The sequence below is a fragment of the Uranotaenia lowii genome, chromosome 1, assembly GCF_029784155.1.
Source record: "Uranotaenia lowii strain MFRU-FL chromosome 1, ASM2978415v1, whole genome shotgun sequence".
NCBI lineage: Eukaryota > Metazoa > Arthropoda > Insecta > Diptera > Culicidae > Uranotaenia > Uranotaenia lowii.
In genome coordinates, this window is record NC_073691.1 from 145,620,755 (window position 1) to 145,644,758 (window position 24,004).

Below are 24,004 nucleotides of genomic sequence, written 5' to 3' on the forward strand. Positions count from 1 at the left end.
ACAAAGCTCGCCGGGTGGTTAACGTCTCTGTCAGTCGACAGTCAGCTGCCCGATGATGCTTCGATGATGATGATGATTGTTAGGATGCCAACCCAACACCTCCCCTTTTTAGTAAACCCGGTAGGGTTCAAAACGGACCGGCAATCGACGCTGCCTAGATGATCGACGAATCAACTCTTCCGGTTCCGGTATCCTTACCGGATGTCTTGACGATGGTTGTTCAGAAGCCAGGACCTCTCACAGGAATTCTTGTTGGAATCGGATCGCATTTTCAGATTCAACGTGGGCTTGTTCAGCTTCAGGGACATTAGGATCTGTTTGGTTGAGACCCCAAGTGTTGAGAAGAATGTCCAAAGGAATCGATGAAGTGGCTTGATTTGTGATTTCGTTGGTGTGCCGCTTACGCAGCTGGTTGCTATGCGATCGTATTAATTTTTACCATTCCGGAAGCCACACGTTATACATCACGTTGCCAATGCGCTCCACAACCTCACCAGCAACCCAATGCCAGTTATTACCGTGAAATATTTGAGCGAAGACATTTTCCTTGATGCTGAAGTTTTTGTCTTTAGCTCCGTGCTTTTCGTTGAATTGCTGATCTTGCTTGCAGTCGACTGCTTTGTAGAATCGGCTTGGTGGTCCCAGAAGTTCCAGCGAAGTGCGCAACGGTCTACCAAAGAGAATTTCTGCTGGCGATTTCCCCTCAGGTGCGCTCCGGCATTGTGTCGATTTGTAGCAACTGAGGAAGGAGTCCAGTGCTGCATCCAGTTCTTCTCCTCCCGCTTGAATTTTCTTAATTGTCCTCTTGAAGGTGTCGACGAATCTTTCCACCTGCCCGTTGCTTTGGGGATGAAAAGGTGCGGTTTTCAAATGCAAGATTCCGTTGGCCTCACAGAATCGTTCGAACTGGTCACTGGTCAGTTGAGTCCCGTTGTCGGAAACGAGAACTTCGGGCATTCCGAAACAGGCGAAGATTAGGCGCAGAATGGTGATGGTGGCGGAAGTGGTGATGCGATCCGTTGGGACAATTTCCGGCCACTTGGAGAGAGAGTCCACCAGTAGTAGGTAGTACGTGTCGTTGATTGGTCCTGCAAAATCTATGTGGACTGCGCCAAACCTTCTCGGGGATCGGCCAGGATTGAAGTTTGGTTTTGGTATCCACTTTGGCAACCGAAGAGCATGCTGAACAGGAACGTACTAGCTCTGCGATCTGGTCGTCGATATTTGGCCAGTAGACGTAGTTTCTGGCCAGTGAGCGCATTCGGTCTATTCCTGGATGTCCCTTGTGGAGTTGTTGGAGAACCTTCTTCTGCAGCTTTCGGGGGATTACGATCCGCTCGCCATACATCAAAACTTTCTGTGCGACGAACAGCGACTCTCGACGCGCAAAGAACTGTTGCACGTCGGAGGCGCCGGTGAATGATTTCTTCTCTGGCCAGGCATGTTTCACAAAACGCATCACTTGCTGTAGAGTTTCATCTTCCTTAGTCTCCGATGCTATCATTTTGTATGAAACAGGGAGATAATCGATGGATTGGCCAACAATGTTGCAGATCACTTTTTCGATCTCGATTGACGCGATGACATAATCTTCATCAGGTTTAATGTGGGAGTTAATCAGACGAGAAAGGATGTCAGCGTGACCAAAGTGATCCGTCGAAATATATTCAATGCGGAATTCGTATAAAAGCATGGTAAGAGCCCATCTCTGTAAGCGATTGGCGGTGTATGGAGGAATGCCGCGCTTTGAGCCGAAAATCGCTAACAGGAGCTTATGATCTGTTTGCAAAACAAATTGTCTCCCATAGATCATCCGGTGAAATTTTGTCACAGCGAAAATAAGACCTAGCGCTTCTTTCTCAATTTGGCTGTACCAGGACTCGGCCGGAGTCAGGCTTCGGGATGCATGGTAGACAGCCTTTTCCGATCCATCAGGAAAGCGATGTGCGATGCGTGCTCCTATGCCAACATTTGATGCATCCGCAGACACCACGATAGGGAACCGTGGATTGTAGCATGAGCGGAGACTGCAAAATCTCCTTGAAACGGTCGAAACTAAGCTGGCAGGCTTGAGTCCACACTGGAATGTGGAATTTTTCTTCAGAAGTGCATCCAGCGGTTGTCGAAGGTTCCTCATTTCCCGGATGTACTTCCCGTAGTAATTCACGGTCCCGAGATAAGACCGTAAGCTGGAAACGTCATGAGGTGGAGGCATATTGACGATTGCCTTGACCTTGTCTGGATCTGGACGGATGCCTTGGGAGTCCAGTAGCTGACCCAGATACTTCACTTGGCGCATGAAAAATCGACACTTTTGAATTTTTACGGTGAAACCATATTCTTCCATGCGCTGAAGTGTCAAATGCAGGTTCCGTTTGTGTTCCTCGGGAGAACGACCACCAACGAGGATATCGTCGATGAATGGAGTGGTGCAGGGTATTCCGCTTAAAATGGCGTCCATAATTTGTTGAAATGCCCCCGGGCCGCTCTTGATTCCGGGTGGTAACCGGTTATACTGGTAGAGACCAAGGTGAGTATTTATGGTTACAAGCTTCTTACTTTCATCAGCCACCGGCACTTGTAAGTAGGCTTCGGAGAGGTCGATGTGGCTGAACATGGTACAGCCAGCCATGCGATTGAAGATGTCCTGCGGCAATGGCAGAGGGTAGTTGTTGGATTCGAGGGCATCGTTCAACACCGTGGAGAAATCTGCACATATGCGCACCGACCGATCAGGTTTTCGAACTACGACAATCGGTGCCGCCCAGTCGGCGTAGGATACCGGTGAAATTATGCCTTTGCCCTCAAGTCGCTTCAGTTTATCCGCCACCACAGATTCCATGCTGTATGATACCGGTCTTTTGGGCCTGAACACCGGACGAACGTCGCTTTTCAGGGTAAACTGGACTTCGGTTTTCGTACAAAGCCCCATCCGGTCAATGAAAACATTCGGAAACTTGGACTTCAGCTCGTCGATTTGTTCGGTATTGGCCGCCTGACCGACCGGCTTGCAGAATGACGAAAATGGAACGTCCCATAGCCCAAACTTATCCATTAGGTCTGAGCCTAAAAGATTCAAAAACAAGTTAGAACTACAAATGTAACAGTTACCTTTTCTCTGGTTGCCACTGATGGTAATGGTTGCTTAAAACATGGCATCGATTTCAAGTTGGCCACCGGAGGATGTCCGGACGTTGCAATCCGGGGGATAAGTAGACGGGGACCCGATCTTGATCCAGTTCTCCAGTTAACGACGATGACAGTGTTGGTAAAATGCTGTTTCTTCGGGTGCTTGTCGTGGAATCTCTTGCGCTGCTTGGACCCACAGACACAGTAGCCCTGCTTATGGCCTGTTTTCCCGCAATCTCGACATTTATGGTCGCGGAAAGTGCACTGGCTGGAAAAGTGCATACTGCCACAGGACCAGCATGGAATTTTCGGCATGCCCTCCTTGGGTTTGCTCCCGTTCTTATTTTTTTCCACGGATTTGGATTTGGATGTGGTGATTTGGAACGGACTGCTTTTGATGCTACGTTGTTTGTTGAGAAAGCTTGGCCGCCGATCAACCCCGTGTCTTTCTTCAGATTGATCAAGCTTTTACATTCCTCGACGATCTTCTCCAGCGACATGTCATTCGTCTCGTTCATTTTGGATAACAAACGCATGCGGATGTCTGAATCCTTTGATGACCTGAGACCGCACACGAATATCAGGCATTTGAATTGGTCCTCTTTCAAATCCTCTAGCTTGAAGTCAACGCAAGCTCGGTTAACTTTACAGGAGTAGCTTATGAAATCCTCAGTGTCATCTTTTTGAGTTTGGAGACACTGATACCGGCGATTGAATGTAGAAACAGGTGTGCCAAATATGGATGTTAATTTGGACACCGTCTCCTCGAACGTGAACTCTTTAGAGAGCTTCGGTAGAATGAAAGAGGTATACCTTTCGTGTGCTGCGGGATTCAGCTTCCTGAGTAATAGTCGTACCTTGGCATCATCCGGAAGTCGAGCTGCATCCTTCTCGAACAGATCCGCATACCTTACGAACCAGGCCTCGAACGAACATCCATTGTCCGGGTCGTAAGCAAACTCGGTGATATTACTCGCCAGGGAATCTAGCACGAATTCGCTGTCACGGGATGTTCGGCAAGTTCCGCTCAATGCGGCCGCAATCTGCTCGGACATCTTGGCCATAAGTTGTTGTTGGCCACTCAGGATTTCAAGGATAGTTTCCTTAAAACCCAACTCCGGAATTTGCTGCAATGCCTTCGCCATTTTGTATGGCTACACGCGGTGAACCAGGTGAGTTTCTACTCGTGTTTAACGGGTTTCTATCGCGTTTTCGGGTACGTCACGATGCAATTACCGAGTCGTCGCCACTTTGTTACGTTATGGAGTAAAAAGAACCGAGAGACTTCTGTAACAACTAGTTTATTAAAATCTACTTAGCTTTATAAAGACGAGTTAAAATAGGCGCGTAGCCGGCTCGCTTGTAGATGGTACAACGGATACAATAAGAATGACAAAGCTCGCCGGGTGGTTGACGTCTCTGTCAGTCGACAGTCAGCTGCCCGATGATGCTTCGATGATGATGATGATTGTTAGGATGCCAACCCAACATTTATAGCTCTTATTTAAGTGAAGCGCCGGATGTGGTTTAGCGGATAGGCTGGCGTGAGCCTGGTTTTGGTATGCCAGGCGTACTGGTTTCCATTTCCGGTATCTGGAAGAAAACTCGAGCTAAATCCCTACCTACCTACCGAAGTATCTTCAGTTGCTGCCAACCAAAGTTTTCGTCAACTGTGCGGATTTCGGCGGTTAGACAACGCCGCCACGAGCTTCTGGGCCTGCCTCTTTCATCTCTTCGCAGCGTGTGCCCAATCCATCTTCACTTATGTTCTCCAATTTCGATTTCTATCGTTTTTTGATGACACCGACGATGTAGTTCAAAGTTTGAGATCCAGTTGCCAAGCCACCAAGGGCGGATAATGTTCCGCAGGCGTGCAAAGTCCCTCAAAGTATGAAATGATTGGAAAGCATTTTTTTTTTTGAAAAAGCATAGAAAAATATAGGCCAAAGTTAAGTTTAAGTGAACAAAGTTAAAGGTGCAAAATATGCAAGGCATTGAAGGTTAACATACTGCAATTTTCAAAATTCGTTTTAGAAATCAATGCAGCTGAGCAACGCAAAACCAGGCGCATCGAACTGATAAGCTCCAGTTAAGATTACCTATACAATAGGCCCGTGCGCTATCAATGACGGTTATTCTTTGTTGCAAACGACGGGTCAGGTTTTTCGTTATCAGCCCGAATACCGAGTAGAGCAATTTTGTAGTATCAGTGTTAATTTTTTTCCTAACTACGTCATTCTTCAACCCAGCATAGGGAGTCGAGTTGGGAATTCGGTAATCAGTCGATTGGAAGCTGTGTGAGCAATAGGTTGCATCCGAACAATGTCCAAGTCGAAGCTAGCCGAACCGGCCTTTCTCCAGTACAGTGAGCTTGCCTCGGAAAGTGTGAGTGTAGTTAATAGGATTCGTCTGCAAAAGCTCGTTAATTGAATTATTGGATCATTGCAGAGTGGAGGACGCATCTTGTTTGCCACCGATGATTGGTTTGCCCCGGCAGAATGGATGCTCAAGGATTCGGAGCCAGTGTTCATCGCTGACAAGTTCACGACCTTTGGCAAATGGATGGATGGGTGGGAGACTCGCCGCAAACGGATAGCCGGTCATGATTGGTGTATTTTGAAGCTGGCCGCACCAACTATTATCAAGGGTGTGATGGTTGATACGGCTCACTTTACCGGGAACTACGCGCCTCGATTTTCGCTCCAGGGTGCTAAGTTGAGCCAATTCGAGGAAGAGAAAATCCCAGAACGTGGACAAGAAATGATTGGCACTGGGTGTCGGGAGAAAGATTTCCAACTGTTGGCCGACCTGGAAAGTGACCATTGGACAGAGGTCATTGGTATGACTCCTCTCAATCCTGGCTACGAAGAAACCAGAAAGCATTATTTTTCCGTTGAGGACAGAAATGACGTGTTCACTCATTTGCGTATCAATATTTACCCTGATGGAGGTATTGCTCGGTTGCGCGTGTTTGGAGAAGTTCAACCAAACCTGGATATCCTTAGCGCGAGCAGTTTTCCCGTGGATCTGCTTGGTATGCTAAACGGAAGCCAATGTCTGGGCTTCTCGAACGCTCACTACGGTCACCCAAGGAACGTTACCAAACCCAAACGGGGCATCAACATGGGCGATGGATGGGAAACAGCCCGACGACTCGATCGGCCGCCCATTCTTAAAACGGATCGACATGGCATTCTCCAAGTGCCTGGTTGTGAGTGGGCCATCTTTAAACTTTGCACCAAAGGCATCATCGAACAGATACTGGTAGACACCAACCATTTTAAGGGGAACTTTCCCGATAACATTCGCATCGATGGAACTCTTTTGGGGCCTAAACAAACGTTGCAATCGGCCGTTTGGAAAACGGTGCTCGACTACAGCAAATTGGGAGCCCATAAGGAGCATTTGTTTGGAAAGGAAATCCTTACATTTACAGGACCGTGTAGCCATATAAAAATTACTATTTCTCCTGACGGCGGTATCTCCAGAGTAAGAGTGTTCGGAAAAGTGTTTTGAAAAACCCTAAACATCGAGAGTTCATATGCTATGAAAACGTTTCTATTATAAGGGGTTGTTGACTGTCGTGCTTATCTGATAAGAATTACACACAATTTTTTCGTTCGATTATGACATTGCAACTCTTTACCAATGTCACGGGGTGCTGGAAGTGTTTTTTGCGCTTTAAAAGATGTGAGACAGTTTGGTGATAAGGATTAGTTGATAGCATAATAAATTTGAAATTGTTAACAAAATACTGCAATATAATTTACAGCATAATGAGGGCGAGGCACCCATAAATTCCGAAACGCTCATGGGGGGAGGGGGGTGGATGGGGTTGGTTTGAATTATTTTTCTTTGTAACACCATCACGTATAAACTGACGGTCGGATTGAAGGGAGATTGGGTATCCGAGAGTTTTTCGGGTCAAAGATGGTTTGCATAATAATTTCAAGAATCTCATTTTTTGGGAAGAGAGTCCCCATATAAAATCAATTTAAAATGAGACACAACTCGAACAATTTTAAGACGATTTTCATAAAATAAAATCATGTCAAATTGCAACCTTTTTCGGAAATGAAAACCTGGGGTCTAAAAAGGGATATAGAGGTAATATGATCACTAGACCGCTGCAAAAATGGACTTTTTGCTCGGATATGTTTTTTCAATGTCTTTCGGGTCATCAAGTATCAGTGTCAAATATGAGATATTGCGGAAATTGCACCTATTTAGACTCCTATGCAAATAATTTCCACGCAGAAATATTTTCGCACTGACGCTCACATAGACAACCCGTGTCAGTTTTTCAAATCAGCCGTTGCTCGCTTCTGATTTTCGAATCACATTTCCCAACGGCATAATCGTTATTGTTTTGGCGAAAATTATTATGAAATGCGAACCAAGGAGTTTAATAACAAAAATTGACCGATCAACAAATGAACAGAAACGAACAGAAAACAGATTGCATTCTGTACATTCCGGTACCAGAATATAAGTGGAACAAATAAATCGTGCATTATTCGGGCGTTTTTCGAATTACTGAAAAATTAGCTTTAGATTAAGGAATCACAGACAATTTCTACTGACACACCAGTCGCAATTGTTTTTAATTCAATTTTATCCAAGGATGTAAAGAATACCGATATGTGTCATTGTCTATGTATGTAGATTTATTTATCTGTTCTGTTCATGTTAGATGAAAATGGAAATGTTGACTTACTTGGAAGATATTGTCCATCGGGTAGTACGGTTAAATTACTTGCGACTTAAAATCGTTTCGCTATCTCTTTTTTTATCGCGAGTTCGCATGCGGTAGAATGTTACGTCCTTATTCAGCATCCATATTCCAAGTTCGTTGAAATTACATTGTTTGCCCAAAAAACTAAATTCGTATACATTATCAACAACCAACGCTTTTTTTAACTCTAGACTATTGACAGCACTAGGTTCTTCGGCGACAATAATTTTTTTTTTTTTTTTACAAGATGGAAATTTGACTTCAAACCATAACAGCCGGGTGTTTGCTGCCGTGTGTGGGTTCGTCCCACTAAAACCACCTTGGGCTTCGTGTGCCAGATGTGCCCCTTGGTTTCACCCTATGATACTACATCAAGGGGTAGGCTGTGCTCATGCACTTATACATCTCACCCTTTTCCTCTTTCTCAATTTTTCCTCAATTTCTCCTTGATCATCGTTCTGCTTTATCCTTTTTCCTCCTTCTCCTTTTCCTCTATCGTCAACTTCAGACTGGTACGGAAGACCCCGAAACGTGTGCCGGTTAGGTAACGCTTTCATAATAACTCACGCCCGTCACAGCATCCACTATCCCGGGGACCTCGAAACGTGTGCCGGTTAGGTAACGCTTTCAAAGTAACTCGCGCCCGTCACAGCAACCACTTCCGCAGGATTTCTAACCACCAAGGCATGGACGATTGAGAAACTACCAAGCTAGAATCCCGACACGACCACCCCGAATGGTATCTCCGCTTCCTTTTGCTGCAGGAAAGATCGTAGCTGAGTACGTGAGACCTTTTAAGTCCCACCACACGTATGAGTCCAGATTAGGGTTATACCGCGCCCTAAGATCGCGTTGCTTTTGAATTGAAGTGTCATACGAGGCCCAAGACCTTTCATTAGCTTGTCAAATTTGGTTGACTATCTCGCTCTTTCCGTTCATCATCTTTCCTGATCCTTATCAGGTCGCGCATGATTTGCGAGATTTCGTCGACTATAGCACGCCATGACTGTTCGTCGCGACACATTTCACTCCCTATGTTTTCAGCGTTCAAATTTTGAAGTTGTTGACGCCTTGAATTGAACCTGGGGCAGACAAAGATAGCATGTTCTGCCGATTCCTCCGTCTCTACGCATTCCGGGCAATAAGGCGAGCTGATAAGCTTAAACCGATGAAGGTATTGCTTAAAGCACCCATGACCCGAAAGGAACTGCGTCAGGTAGAAGTTGACCTCTCCATACTTCCGATTTACCCAGTCTGAAAGTCTCGGGATTAGCCTATGCGTCCATCTTGCGTTGTTCGATGCGTCCCATTGCTCCTGCCACTTGAGCATTGACGCTGCTCGTTGAATATTACGCACTCTTCTAACAGCTCTTGCTTTGTAACATTCCATATCCTCCGCCAGAGTTATGTCGATGGGAACCATGCCCGCGATGACAAAAGCTGCATCTGCTGATATGGTCCTGTACGCACAGGAAACTCGCATGGCTATCAACCGATGTGTGCTCCGTAATTTGGATCTGTTGCGCTCTACCTCTATCGCGGAGCTCCAGGCCGCTCCTCCGTATCGTAGTTTCGACAGTGTTACGCTCGCAAGGAGACGTCTCTTGCTACTCTTTGGACCATGGCAGTTCGGCATAATCCAGGCCAATGAATCTATGACTTTCGATGCACTTTCGCAACAGTATTTGACATGCGCACCAAAACTTAAGCGATGATCGACCATTACTCCAAGGTATTTCAGCTGCTGTTTCGAAGATGTCGTGTGCCCTCCAACAGTAATCTCCATGTGCGGCACAACTCTTTTATTGGTCACGAGCAGAACCTCAGACAATAAAGTCATTTGCCATGATGCACATGGTTATTTGGCATACAAGCAGTTTGGCATTATGGGCATTCGTCAAAAAGAAAAGATAATACTTTATAAAATAACATGGAATACAGCAAACAATTGAAAAATGACAATTTTCATTGCAAAATTTTGAAATTTGGTTTACAAATTGAAAACTTTTGATATACCTAATACTTAGTAAATTTTCATCAAAATCTATGAACGCGATAAAAAAAAATGTTTCTGATTTGAATAAGAGGTTTATTATTGCCCAACAGGCGATTCCATTTTTTTCCGGATGGACATTTGTTACAAATTCTTCCCACCATCGGTTTTTTCTTTCAAAAATATAAAAAGATTGTTTCATTCTTCTCCAGGGCCAAAGTGTTCGGAAAGCAACATAAAACAACAACAAATTTTCTGTTCCAACAAAAGCGATTCGGTCGGGATCGATGTTCCATGGTATTAGCACGGGTAGGTGAATGATTATTTTTCCCAATAGCTTATAACAATTTTTTTCAGTATAGCTTCAATGTTGATTTGGATGCTTCAAAATATGCTTCATGATTTTTTCAAAGAAAGTCTGTAAAAGATTTAGAATGTGCCCTTCGAAATTAGGCGATGAATTTTTTTATTTATAAAACAAGCTGAATAAACTTAAATTTGTTTATGTTGGAGACGGTACATAATGTATGATTTAAGACAGCGCAACCAATCCCGAAACCGTTTTCTGATGCTTTGTTTTTTTTATTTTCCTTTTTTATTTTTTTGTTTGCTTTTTTTTAGCGATTTTTGATCTCTTAGCCTAGGTATTTTTTTTTTGTATTAATAACAATAATTCATTTTCGATCTCCTTTTTGTTTCATTCCAGTTTTCTTGATTTTTCCGGTTTACTTTTCAATGTGAGTGTGTGTCCGTTTCGTGCATGCATTTCATTATTATATAATTATTTACTTTTACTCTTCACTATTTTTTATTCTTTATTCCATAACTTTGAGTCACTGTCTGATTTTGGAGCAAAACAGAATATTATTGGTTTTTGATTCATTAAACTTAAGTCGCAATGTGTTGACGAATAGACTGAATAAATTTTGAGATGCTGCATATTTTTGTTTCTTGCGTTTTTACGTCATATCATGTTGATATTTTTATTTTCAATGAATATAATGAGGCGCTTTGTCGAATGCTGATGAAATGTGTTTATTCAAATTTAACACTAAACTAATCAATAACTGATTAATTTTTACTGATTTACTCAATTTTCTGCTGTTTATTTACTTAACGCGTGCATCATTTCCTTCTCGAATGGGATGCTGAGCAGCTGTTATAGGCTTTTTTCGCATATACGCTTTCTTTCACACAACACGCATTCGTTTGACCTTAGTCTTCTTCGTTCAAGCAGTTTTTGTTTAAACTTTCGTTCTGCATTCATTCGCAGTATTGTTAATGCTCGCGTTTCAATATCCTCAGTTGTTTGCGTATTTTTTCGTTATGATTTCCCTTTGCATGCTCAGTAATTAAGGATAATAATAATCATAATTGTTTAAATCCTCATTTATTTTGCTGTGTTTACTGCTCCCCAAGTTTTATCCTTGCTATTTATAAGTATGGTATATTATAAAAAAGCTTTCACATTTTTTCTATCCATTTTAGCTTTAGCTTCATAATCTGCGCCTCAAATTTGAGGTCATTATTTTCTTGTTTGTTCCTCTGCATATACCATTAGCAGGGATATCTTCGCTTGTATCCTTCTTATGTTATTTTTTTTCAACTTGCAAAACGGGCTTGCCCCGCCTTTCTAGCTCCGAAAACATGCTATGCTTTCAAAGCCTTAATCCCCGCACAATTCCAAACTCACACACGATGTCTCTTGCCTATTTAATAGAAGATAGCCTATTATTGTAATAGCAACAAACTACTATTGTGTTTTCGCGCTCCCGTGTAAGTGTATTTATTATGTGTGAGTGTATATGTTTGTATGGGTGTTTCCGTTTCATTTTTGCCTCACTCTCTCGCTTCCATAACTACTTTTTACGTTTGCTTTTTTCTCTCAGTTGTTTTTTTTTTCAACCTAAACATTTATAATTGATTATTACTACTACGCTTACTATTAGCTAAAACTTATCCTGAAATATAAATAGATTATTGGTGGCGGCCACGGCGATGATGTTCTCCAGCGGGTGCCAGGCCGTGTGCAGGATCTTCTTGTTAAAGTCCAAACAGTCAACGCTGATTTCGTCCTTTTTCCGCTTGCCCCCGGTGCACACCTTGCGCGGTTTGAGCACCGTTTTCGGCTTGATAATGTCCCGGGACGCCTCCAGCGTGACGTCCTTCTTGCTATTGCGATCGAACACCCGGAAGAAGTTGTTGTAGCTGCCGGTCATGATCGAACTGTCGTTGCCGTTCCAGCAGCACTCGAACTTATCGAAGATGCAGTCGTTCTCGTACAGCGAGCACAGCTTGGTACGGAGATACTCGTGGACCTGCGAGTGCAAGAAACGAGGGGAAAAAGGGTCGGTATTAGTTTTCAAGTTGCGGGAACACGTTGGAGGTTGCACGTTGGCCAGCTAGTCAACGTCTCTTGTGTGTTTGTTTTATAAAGGGAAGATTCGCGTCAAGAAGGACTCTTAGATAATCTCAACCTATCTTCAACCAAGAAAACCCACCATCACCAGTTTGGAAAAGTTAAATTTCTTCTCATGGAATAAAAACCCTAAATAGGCAGCAATTGAAAACGTTCTCTGCCGACTTTTACATTTTCAACTTAAAACATTGGCGACTATTATTGATGATTTCTAGGCAAAACAAAGGGAAAACGAATGCATTATGCAAAATTTTATCTTTGAATTTGCAAAGAACAGCCTAATTCCTTGCTATCGATTCGTGATACTGTTATGATGAGACTATTTTCTTTTTTTTTGGCGTTTAAATAGCTCGGGGAGCTGACGCTGGAAAAGAAAATTGGAGATAGTATGGAGAAGGAAATTTTAAAGTTTAGAGTAGGCAGCGTAGAATAGTAAGCGATCATGAGGCGTTGGTTATACCATCATGCACTTCATCATATCCATTCCGGCTGGATATAGTTAGAAAGCAGTTCAAGATAATAAACCAATCCCTTTTGATACCAGTTGGAGGAAGGACAAGGGTGGGTTCGAGACTGCCCTCTACTTACTCCCCAAGCATCTCACCTGTCGGCAGCTTATGAGATTCGAACCCAAAAGTTTTTCTTGCCGATACCGGGAATCGAACCCAGTACGCCTGGGTTACCAGACTCGCGCCAGCCTATCCACTAGACCACATCAGCGCTACTGTTATGATGAGACTATTTTCATTTTAAAATACCGATGATGGCGCGTCTGCAAAATAGCGTTTTAAAATCCGTAAGAACTGAGGCTGATATTCGTAAAATGAATTTTGACGTCTTATCTCATAGCACATAGAAAACGACGGTAAGATGAGTTTAACCGCGAAGCATTTTACATTCAATTTGAAATACTGGATAACTTTAACAAAGTGCGGGAAACAATAACCTTGTCGCTTTTCCAAATGTCTTTCGAGTTCCCATCAAAGCTTCTTCATCACAATTGGTCATAAGGGCAATGTAAGTGGACACCCAAAAAAGGACCCGTGATCCTGAATGTGTGTGTCAACTTTTCACTCACCGGATACGTCTCGATCGGTTTTGTTTCCATGTGCAGATCCCACACCTTAATACTCAGATAATCTCGGGAAATCATGTACCGACCGGAGTTGCTCAGCTTCACATCGCTAATCGAGCTGATAATCTCGCGAAAAAAGCTCTTGTTGGTAATGTCCACATCCTCCGGTTCCTCAAACAGTTTCGCATGCCGATCGCAAAGCGCCGACGAGCGCATATCACATAACCGGATGGTGCCCTTGCTGCTGGAGTACACAAATACGTTGCACTCGGTCGGGTGGAACTCGGCCGCCGTGATGACCTCCGTTAGTTCCTCCATGTTGGCCGGCTTGATATCGACGATGTTGAAGCTCTGGTCGGTGATCTCCAGATGCCACAGATTGATCCGCAGATCGTCCGCCGACAGGTACGTCTCCTGGTCAGAGTTGACAGATATCGAGTTGATGTGGTACGTGTGAGCGTTGGCGAAGATCCGGCGGGGCGACGCTTCCACCATCAGATCCATAGGCTTTATCGAGGGCACCCGCAAGGCAGTGATCATGGCCGGATCCCGTATGCTGCCGTTGTCCTCCCGCGTGTTGTACCCCTCAACCCGTTTGTCCCGCTCCGATACCTTCCACAGCTTTATCGTCTTGTCGTTGGTCGAGAGGAGGAAATGCGACTGGTTCTTGCGCCGGAGCCATCTGATTTTGTTGATTTTTTCCTCGATCTCCAGCGATTTTAGGTAGTCGAATTCGGGCTCGTGTGACTGGAAGGTGGAGTAGACGTTGTACTCGCCGCGCCGCGGGTTGGACGATTTCGAGATGGGATCTCTCTGCGGGGTAAAAGGAGAAAAAAAACAAAGGATAACATCAATTATGTGCCGAATCGATATTGCTGACTGATTGCTGTTGGATTGAAATAACCGCAAAGAGATTGTAAATTGGGTCGAGGACGTTGGCTTCAGTACATTTATAATGATTCGTGACACGCGAAAGCATTTTCTTCCGTTCGTTCATAATCACGTGGCCACCAGAATATTGTCGACACGTTCCTTTAATAGAACGGGTTCTAAAATTAAATTAACATTAACTGTTACAACATGTAGAAATTATTCCAGCCCACATTGGAATATAAAATTATTTAGAACCAGATAAATACAGGGTTGCTAGCGATTTTTCGTTTTGAAATTCCAAAGTTTTTCCCGGTTTTTTCATGGTTTTTTCCCGGTTATAAATGATGATTTTCCCATTCAATATACTCGTTTTTTAATATGGTAAAAAAATGTATTGTAAAGAGCTTCAAATTTCTTACAATTATACCCCAAAACTTGTTAAGCGAGTAGAAATAATGACAAATACTTTGGTGTCTTACGACACGTAGTCTTTTCGTATCAAATTAACAGCTTGTCATGATTTTTATAAAATGAATCTTACGAAATTGGCATCTATTCGTTGTTTTGCTCCACAATTTTAATAGTTTTTTTTTTAAAAAAAAAAGTCGAGGTCAATCAATATAGAAACTGTAATGAAGCATTACAGCACGATCGATGAGCATACGACACGATCGACCGTAACGAGCTATGGAAAATCATGGACGAGAACGGCTTTTCCGGGAAGCTGATCAGACTGATCAAGGCGACGATGGATGGAACGCAGTGCTGTGTGCGGATTTCGGGTGAATTGTCGAGTTCATTCGAATCGCGCAGGGGGCTTCGACAAGGTGATGGTCTATCCTGCATGATGTTCAACGTGGCGCTAGAAGGTGTTATTCGACGAGCGGTGGGCGAAATGCGGGGCACGATTTTCAACAGATCCAGTCAACTTATCTGCTTTGCCGATGACATTGATATAGTCGGCAGATCATCTGTGGCGGTGGAGGAGATCTACCGCAAACTGAAACGCGAAGCAGGAAGGATTGGGTTGATGATTAATACGTCCAAGACGAAGTACATGCTGGCCTGCGGATTCGAGACCGACCGAACCCGCTTGTCCAGTAATAACAAGGTCACGATCGACGGCGACGAGCTGGAGATAGTCGAAGACTTTGTCTATCTCGGCTCACTGGTGACCGCAGACAATGACACCAGCCGTGAGATCCGGAGGCGAATTATCAGCGGAAGTCGTGCCTACTATGGACTCCACAAGCAACTGCGGTCGAGAAGACTTAGCCCTCGCACAAAGTGTAACCTGTATATGACGCTTATTAGACCGGTTGTTCTATACGGGCACGAGACATGGATATTGCTCGAGGAGGACCTACGTACACTCGGAGTATTCGAGCGACGAGTGTTAAGAACCATCTTTGGCGGCGTACAGGAGAACGGAGTGTGGAGGCGAAGGATGAACCACGAGCTCGCGCGACTCTACGGCGAACCCAGTATCCAGAAGGTGGTGAAGGCTGGCCGGATACGCTGGGCTGGACATGTTGCGAGAATGCCGGACGACTGTCCTGCAAAACAGGTGTTCGCTACGAATCCGGTAGGAACAAGACGAGCGGGGGCGCAACGAGCGAGGTGGTTAGACCAAGTGGAGCGTGATCTGGCGAACGTGGGGTGCCCGAGAAATTGGAGAACGGTTGCCATGGACCGAGTGAATTTTAGGAATTATGTTCGTCAAGTTATGTCGTAAGACGGAATACTATGTAAATAAAATAAAATGAAGCATTTTTCAGCAACAGTGAAATTTTCTAGAATTTATATAGAGTTCTAGAAAAAAAAATTGTATAGTTTATATAGAATTATGTAAAAAATACATCGAAACATAATATCAAATCAGCTTGTCAACTTGAATGGGGATTTGTCTTTCAAAACTTGAAAGATTGCAGGAAAATATTTCGTTATTTTCTGGATGCAGTTATATTTTTTATGCAAATCAAAGACATGTTTTAGGAAAAAAAAGTTTTTTTTTCGATACAAATCAATGAATAACTTTAGTAGTGCCCTAGTGATTTGAACTAAGGATTCGTGAAAAGATAGAAAATCGTGTATAAGACAGGCCTAAACTTTAATCGTTTGAATGTAAGAATTTATTCTGTATCAGGTTAAAGACCTTAGATTTCGACAGGAGCTGCTTTTCGATACAATTTTTACATAAGACATATAAACAAGAAAAAATGTTCAGTCTTTTGGATAATAGTTTCATTATTTAATTTATAACATTGGAGTTATGCTAGTGAGTATAAGCACACTTGCGGAGATCTCATATTGCCCCGCAATTTGTTGAATGTAATGAACGAAAATATGCGTTTATGAGATATGTAAATCTATATCAAGATTGTCAAAAACTATTCATAAATTTAGAAATAATTTTGAAAATATTTTTGAAATTCCGTGAAAAAATCTCAAGCATGACAATTTTCCCGGTGAGGTGCCGAAATTCCCGGTTTTTTCCCGGTTTCCCGGTGACGGAATGAAATTCCAAAGATTTTCCCGGTATTCCCGGTTTTCCCGGTTCGCTAGCAACCCTGTAAATATTCAAACCATCAATTGCATAGTGCGACAAATAACGATGGGAATTTTCAAAATGTTTATCAATCAAAATTCTATTTGTTTCGCAAATTCTATTTATTTAAATAACTAGTCACAGATACGTACGTTATGTTTTGTGATTTCTACTGTGTGCTCTTCATTTCTATTTGGTTAACCTTGAATCACAATTTTTATGAGGTTTTTCATCATTTGCACCATAACCTTCCATGATTCTAAACCGATAAATTCTTGTTTCATTTTTTGTCACAGTACAAACAGAAAAAAAACCGCATCTCTAACAATTTTTTCTAAATTTCCATTCGCCGAAAAAAAATCATCGGAAATAAATTTTTTCGACGATATGTATACGTTCAAAATAGACGTTTCTCTATTCCACTTTATCGAAATTGAAACTTCTTATTTAGCTTGTGAAAACCTTAATTTATCAATGAACTACGGAATTTACCACACCGTGGCATTCTTCCCTTTGGTCATGCTAGATTGATAATGCTGAGAACTATTATAAGATCCTTTATGAAGAAACCAATATTCATGTTCAAATCAATAATTGAACACCAAAAACGAAACTTGGCCATAACTTATTTTATTCAGCCATTCGCTTACAAAATGTGCCATTGACCTCATCGCCGAAAAGACTGTTCGTTGACTGGTTGATGGCGGCGAAATTCGCCCATCTTTATTTTAAAACCTAAACAGACAGCTACTGACCCACATTAATGGCTGGTGATGGGATATTGAAGATATTTTTGTTAAAATAGGTCAGCATCGGGAACGATTCTGAATTTGAATGCGATGCGTTTTTGGTTTGTTAACATCGCACAAATAGGTAGGTACTTACTCCTATGGACGTAAAACATGGTTGCAGAAATTTATTAGACTGCTTTAAATTTGATTCAAAAATCGATTTCATCTTTGGAATTTGATGCTTTGGGGTAACCACCGAGAACAGATATACAAGCTAGCCCACGAAACTTGTGTAAAATTTCCATCGATAGTTTTGAACAATTTTTTTGTTTTTTGGCAGGGCCTTTTCGAAAACTGGTCACTTGAAAATTTGATTTGTAACTTTTGAACGGCGCAATAGATGGCACTATTTCAAGTCAATTTCTAACGTATTTTTTCAATGTCAGCATTTGAAATTTTACACACTTTTTGGAAGATTTTTTGTTCGAGTTTGTACGTCTGTTCTCTGTGGGGTAACATTGATCAGTCTCTTTTTTGATGGTTTTAACGAGTTTTCTTGATCCCAAAGGATACAAAACACCTTCATAATATTTTCAATTGCTAGTAATTAATAAACTAAAGCAGTTCGTGTATTAAGGCCGAACAACAATTCAAATCGAAAGATGGACAATGATGCTGCATAAATGTATGGGCTAAATTTTTCAACATTACTTATAAAAATTAACTACAAAAAAAAGTGAAATTTTGCCTTGATTCATTCTGCCTTCATTCATTTTTTTCCTTCAAACTTTACCATTGGATAGGGTTTCTAGCCTTTTTTTTTCCTAGACCGGCTTACTCTTGGAAAACGTCCCTATTTTTTAAATATCAAACATTTACACTCAAAATACAACAAAAACTACACCAAAACTATAAATTTACTAAGGAAAAAAGTTGAACTGTCGCATAAATCAACCTGCTGCTTTTGAGCGCTTTGATTTCATCAGAAAGGGTGTTTGTTTGCGAGTCCTCGAAAAAAAAGTTATTTCAAGATTTTGAAATAACATTTGAAATTTTCAAAAACAAACATTAAAATGAATTAAGTAACGAACTTCATCCTAATTAGAAAGTAACGTTTGAGGTATATTTTACGTTAACCTTCGGCTGTGTCACACAGCTTCTGAAACTTAGTTACTTTAACATACTTCGAAACACTTCCACAACAATGTTGAACAACATAAAAAAGATAAGAATTAGGATCCGGGTCCTCATGCTGATCCTGATAGATCATGATCTCGATTCTGATGATTCTGGGTTATAATTCTGGGTCTCTCTCGGATCCCAATTATCGATTTATGTTCATCATCCTAGATCTTTGACTCTGAATGTGGATTCTAGACTTGATCCCGGACGCTGAATCCAAATCATCTTGCTTGTTTTTTTTTTTTTTTTTTTGTTTCGATTATAGTCGTTTTACCATCTTTATGGCATTCGCGACTTTATCAACGTTACAGTTGGCGGATCGTTATTGAAAAACTATCCGGTACAACTGTGTTCGATGTTTACTCTTGGGCTCGAACTCGCGGACATCGGCTCAGGAGACAACAGACTTGCCAACTGAGCTATATCACAAGCCCATCTTGCTTGTGAATTCTTCATCTTGGTTTACAATCGTTTGTCCTGATCCTGACCTTGGATCATTAATCCTGATCTCGGAGTATGATCCCTGAGCTTAAAACCTAAACTCAGATTCTGATCCAGGATTCTGGATCTTCGGACTCTGATCCCGAAATCTGTTCCAGGAACTGGAAGTTCCAGTTAATGTGCAATTGAATCGGAAATTGAAATGAGCAGGAATTTTGGCGGTGGTATATTCTTGTGCTGGTGATTTATTGCAAATCCGGAAAAGCTTTCTGCAGCGTGAACTCCAACAAAACTAATGAAAGTATCGAGGCTTCTCAAGATTTTCTGGCAGCTAAATTTGACAGTCTAACAAACGGTTTCGAGGATTTTAGACAGGAGTTAGCTTTGCTGAGAACCGAGAACCACGAGTTGAGAACAGAAATCGAGGAGTGTAAGGGGGAAAACGTCGACCTAACTAAGCGATTGGAAGGACTTGAATTAGAGCTCGATCAATTAAATCGGAAGGGACTTGCACGTAATGCTATCATCTTAGGGTTACCAGTAACGGAAAATGAAAACCTTCGCGAAAAAATTTTTGCAATTGAAAATTCAGTAGCTTGTAAACTGGAGACGAACGACATCTTCAGCGTTAAACGTTTAAACGGAAATAACAATCAAAAAGATACCGCTCCTGTTTTAGTAGTTTTTCAAACGGAAACCAAGAAAGAAGAATTGTTTGACAAAAAACGGGTGCATGGAATGTTAAAAGCGTCTGATATCGGTACCTGCAAACGTGGTTCGGTTAAAACGGTAACTCTTCGAGACGAATTGACATCGTTTGGGAAAGAGCTTCTTAAAGAATCGAGGCAGGTTCATGACGAATTGGGTTACAAATACGTTTGGCCGGGACGAGACGGAAAAGTACTTTTAAAGAAAGCTGATGGGACAAAGGTGGAGAAAATTGGGTCCAAAAAAGATTTGCTGCTCATGCTGGAAACGATAAACAAACGAACCCTGAACTACTCGTCCGCTTCTTCATATGCAGTGTCATCGCCAAAACGCCAATCACATCTCCTCAACATCCCTGACTATAAAAGCATATTCTCCTGTAGAAGCTAGAGTATGGGAGGCGGTCTTGCTGTGTTCATAAAAAATAAGCTTAAATATGAGCAGATCAGCTGTGAACTTGAAGCTGGATTTCATCATATCCACATTAGTCTAAAGATCAATGAACAATCTATTAGTGTACATGCAATCAGACTTATAAACCATCGACATTTTCTCTGACAGTCGCACAGCCTGCTTTTATCAGTATCATTGTTCGTGCCATCAAACGAATGCGACCGAAAATTTGCCGAACAGTCGACTACCATCAAACGAAACGACATTCATTCTTCTTTGTGTAATTGTCGAACGAAATTTCGTGTCTTGGTACACGAGAGGGATAATTTGATGGTCAAACGACCATAATTCCCGACAGTTTACGACATCGCCTATCTCTTTCACGGAGCAGAACTTACAGACTCAATAAGCAAATGCAATCTTTTCTATTCACTCCCTCCTGTTGAAAAAAAATTCGCCACTCTGTAGCGCCGGCTGATGTTTGGATGTGTTGGTCGAACAATGTGGAATGATTATCGCGATTATCTACGCAAGAGGGATGATAGTCAAACGACAAACTACACCAAAGATCAAAATTTCATTTGACATTTTTTTTGCTCTCCGATCAAACGATTGCGCTCTCCACGATTGTCACGAACGATGTGTGGTGGTTGTCTCCGGAAAAATTCAAACGATGGTGACCACTTACAAGCCTGCATGCAATATACAGGCCTCCTTGATACAGTATTACGAACTTCTTCGTCAAACTTGAAACTATTCTGTCAAACTCTAATCCAAGGACTCCTTGCGTTATAGTCGGCGATATAAATATTCCAGTGCACCATATCACCGCGCCAAACTCTGTTGAGTATATAGACCTTCTTAAATCGTACAATTTCTATGTTACAAATACGTATGTTACGAGACCCATAAGTAGTAACATATTGGACCACGTTCTATGCTTTGAGACTCTTCAATCTAGGGTCATAAATGAAACTCTGTTCACGGATATCAGTGACCATTGCTGCATAATTTCATCAGTAAGTTTGCGAAAAAGCATCTGTTTCCAGGAGCTTGAAGAAGTTGTACGAAATGATCTACTCAATGAGAAATTTGAAGCAAATGTAAGCAGCATGAACAACTGCCCACCCCACGAACGACTAAATAAAACTATTGAATTGTATAAGAGATTAAAACAAGAATGTTCAACAATTTATAAAATAAAAGCGAAGGTTAAAGGGGTTTGCCCTTGGATCACGCTAGATATTTGGAAGTGGATGAGAATGAAGGACAAAATTCTTGGTAAATTCAAACGAAATCCAAATAGTAGGGGAGAGTGGGGTATCGTGGGCCATGGGGAAACGTGGGTCACTTTTAATATCTCAGATGTGTGTTGAGATAAAAATCTTAAACCAGCTGTCATCGTCGTCGCTTTGCGTAAGCATATATTTCTATATGTTGTTGACTGAAATACGCATCATATGCTTCTTTTATTTATAAAGCTAAAAAAAGTTAGAAAAATTTACTTATATAATTAAAAAAAAAAATCGCTAATTTCATCGATGGGGAACCTAAAGTGCATAACAAAAATTTGTCCATCCTATATAAGAAATTTTGCCAAAACGTTCGCGAGCCAGGTTTTGGAATCTATTCGATCATACACAGCTCTCTTTTTTATTTCATCATCTGAAATTGCTTTAAAATAACGAAATGAATTAGGAAATAGCAGTTTTGGGTCAACTCATAAACATTGCATGTTATTTGGTCAATTTGGATTTGTTGGCCCACGATTCCCCACCATTTTTCAAAATCCAAAAAATATTGCTTTTTTAGAACAGTCAGAACTTGGGGAAAATATCTTATTAAAAATTTGAAAAAAATACCTTATGATACCTTGAAAATGTAGAAAACCATACCATTATTTTCATTTTATCTTTCATAATACAGAAGTTATGGAACAACGAAAAAAAGTGGCCCATGATTCCCCACTCTCCCATACTTATCTTCGTGACCTTTTGAAGTACACTTCTAAAAGACCCCAAAAACTGAAAGAAGATACTAAACGAGAGTACTTAAGAAACCTATTTAGCAACGTTTCTTCCAAAAATATGTGGAAATGCCTCAACACACTTGCAAGAAAATCGAAAATCATGAATACAGAAATTAAGCTGAATGTTGGCGGCAATTTAATTGGGGATCAACTAATGGTTGCAAACAAGTTTAACGAGTTTTTCAGTAACATTTGATCGCAGCTTGCTGCAACGATCACAAGTCGTGGTGATGTTAATAGATTCCAGACTTTAACCCCTCTGCAAAACTCAATATTTCTCAGACCCGCGAGTACACAAGAAGTCATTTTGCTTATTAAAGACCTCGATTCCAGTAAAAGTGTGAGTGACGATGGAATTCCGGTCCATTTTATCAAGCGAAATTTCCGTATTTTTTCGGATTTAATGAGAGACGTCTTTAACGAAAGTCTTTCAAACGGAAGATTTCCAGATTGCCTAAAAATTGCCAGAGTTGTACCGGTTCATAAACAAGGGCCAAAAACAGATTCCAACAACTATCGCCCGATATCAGTTCTGCCAGTTTTGAGTAAACTTCTCGAAAAAATGTTGGTCTCTCGTATAACCGATTTCTTCCGACAAAATAGTACATTCTATGAGTTTCAATATGGATTTCGCTTAGGATCAAGCACTACAACCGCAATTTCAGATTTATTTGCTGAAATTTATCACGCAATTGAGGCCAAAAAGAAAAATGGTCTCCTTTTCTTGGACCTCAAAAAAGCATTTGACACTATTGACCACGCGATTCTTCTGAAAAAACTAGAATACTATGAAATACGTGGCCCTGCGCATGACCTTATCAAAAGCTTTCTGTCAAATAGAAACCAATACGTAAAGCTGAACGGATTTCAAAGTGATCTCCGTCCTCTCACAGTAGGAGTGCCTCAAGGCAGTAATTTGGGTCCCTTGTTGTTCCTAATCTACGTTAATGATCTGCCAAACTTAAATCTTCATGGGAAACCACTGTTATTCGCGGATGATACCTGTCTTCTTTACACTGAAGAAAATCTCGATGTAATGATCCAGCACAAAGCTGAAGACATGGGACTACTTCAGGAATACTTCAGCGAGAACACGTTGTCTCTAAATCTATCTAAAACGAAACACATGGTTTTATCACCTTTCCGAATTGCTGATACAGGACATTGCGATCTAATTGTCGATTCCGAGAAGATTGAACGAGTAGTTGAATTCACTTATCTTGGACTGACCATCGATTCAGCGCTAAAATGGACAAACCACATACAAAAATTGAAAAGTGATGTTACCTCGGCAAGTGGTCTTTTTTGGAAAATCAATAGATTTATACCTGTAAAACAACTTTCCATTATGTACCATGCGTTTGTCCAATCCAAGCTCAAATATCTAATATTCATCTGGGGAGCTGCTACCCGTTCAAGACTCAAACCTCTACAGACAGCTCAAAACCGCTGTTTGAAAGCCGTATACAAGCGACCTATATTGTATCCTACTATGAACCTGTATGCCGAAGCAGACGAATCTACTTTGCCAATCAACGCACTGAGGGAGCTACAAGCAGCATCTATAATCCACAACCACCTGCAAAACCCACTTGTACATCACAACCAAAATTACGAACGCCCTGATCACAGGTATTCTTTGAGAAATCAAAGTAGCCTGTATGTAAGTCAACCTACCACTGAATTCGCTAAGAAAGCCTTCACTTACTATGGCAAGGTTTGCTACAACCGACTACCTGTAAACGTAC

At 41.6% G+C, this 24,004-nt stretch overlaps 3 protein-coding genes across 8 annotated transcripts in view; 1 reads left to right on the forward strand and 2 right to left on the reverse strand.

The window, feature by feature from the left end:
• Window positions 1-435: 435 nt before the first annotated feature.
• Window positions 436-4,274, reverse strand: LOC129738005 (uncharacterized protein K02A2.6-like). The gene is made up of 3 exons (XM_055729181.1): window positions 3,602-4,274; window positions 1,118-3,066; window positions 436-1,038 (listed from the first exon to the last, which is right to left on the reverse strand). Exons 1-3 carry the CDS (start codon window positions 4,272-4,274, stop codon window positions 436-438), a joined length of 3,225 nt encoding a protein of 1,074 aa, XP_055585156.1.
• A 1,080-nt stretch (window positions 4,275-5,354) lies between these two features.
• On the forward strand, window positions 5,355-6,881 carry LOC129738430 (allantoicase-like). The gene is made up of 2 exons (XM_055729639.1): window positions 5,355-5,514; window positions 5,578-6,881. The coding sequence occupies exons 1-2, from the start codon at window positions 5,452-5,454 to the stop codon at window positions 6,643-6,645; spliced, it is 1,131 nt and encodes a 376-aa protein (XP_055585614.1). The 5' UTR covers window positions 5,355-5,451; the 3' UTR covers window positions 6,646-6,881.
• A 3,227-nt stretch (window positions 6,882-10,108) lies between these two features.
• LOC129740405 (protein phosphatase PP2A 55 kDa regulatory subunit) overlaps window positions 10,109-24,004 on the reverse strand; it is a 195,261-nt gene continuing 181,365 nt past the window's right edge. For all 6 annotated transcript variants that reach the window (XM_055732059.1, XM_055732060.1, XM_055732061.1 and 3 more), the window contains 2 exons: window positions 13,355-14,164; window positions 10,109-12,175 (listed from right to left, as the gene is read on the reverse strand). In XM_055732059.1, coding sequence (XP_055588034.1) covers window positions 11,807-12,175; window positions 13,355-14,164 — 1,179 coding nt within the window. In that variant the 3' untranslated portion in view covers window positions 10,109-11,806. The remainder of the gene's footprint in view (window positions 12,176-13,354; window positions 14,165-24,004) is intronic.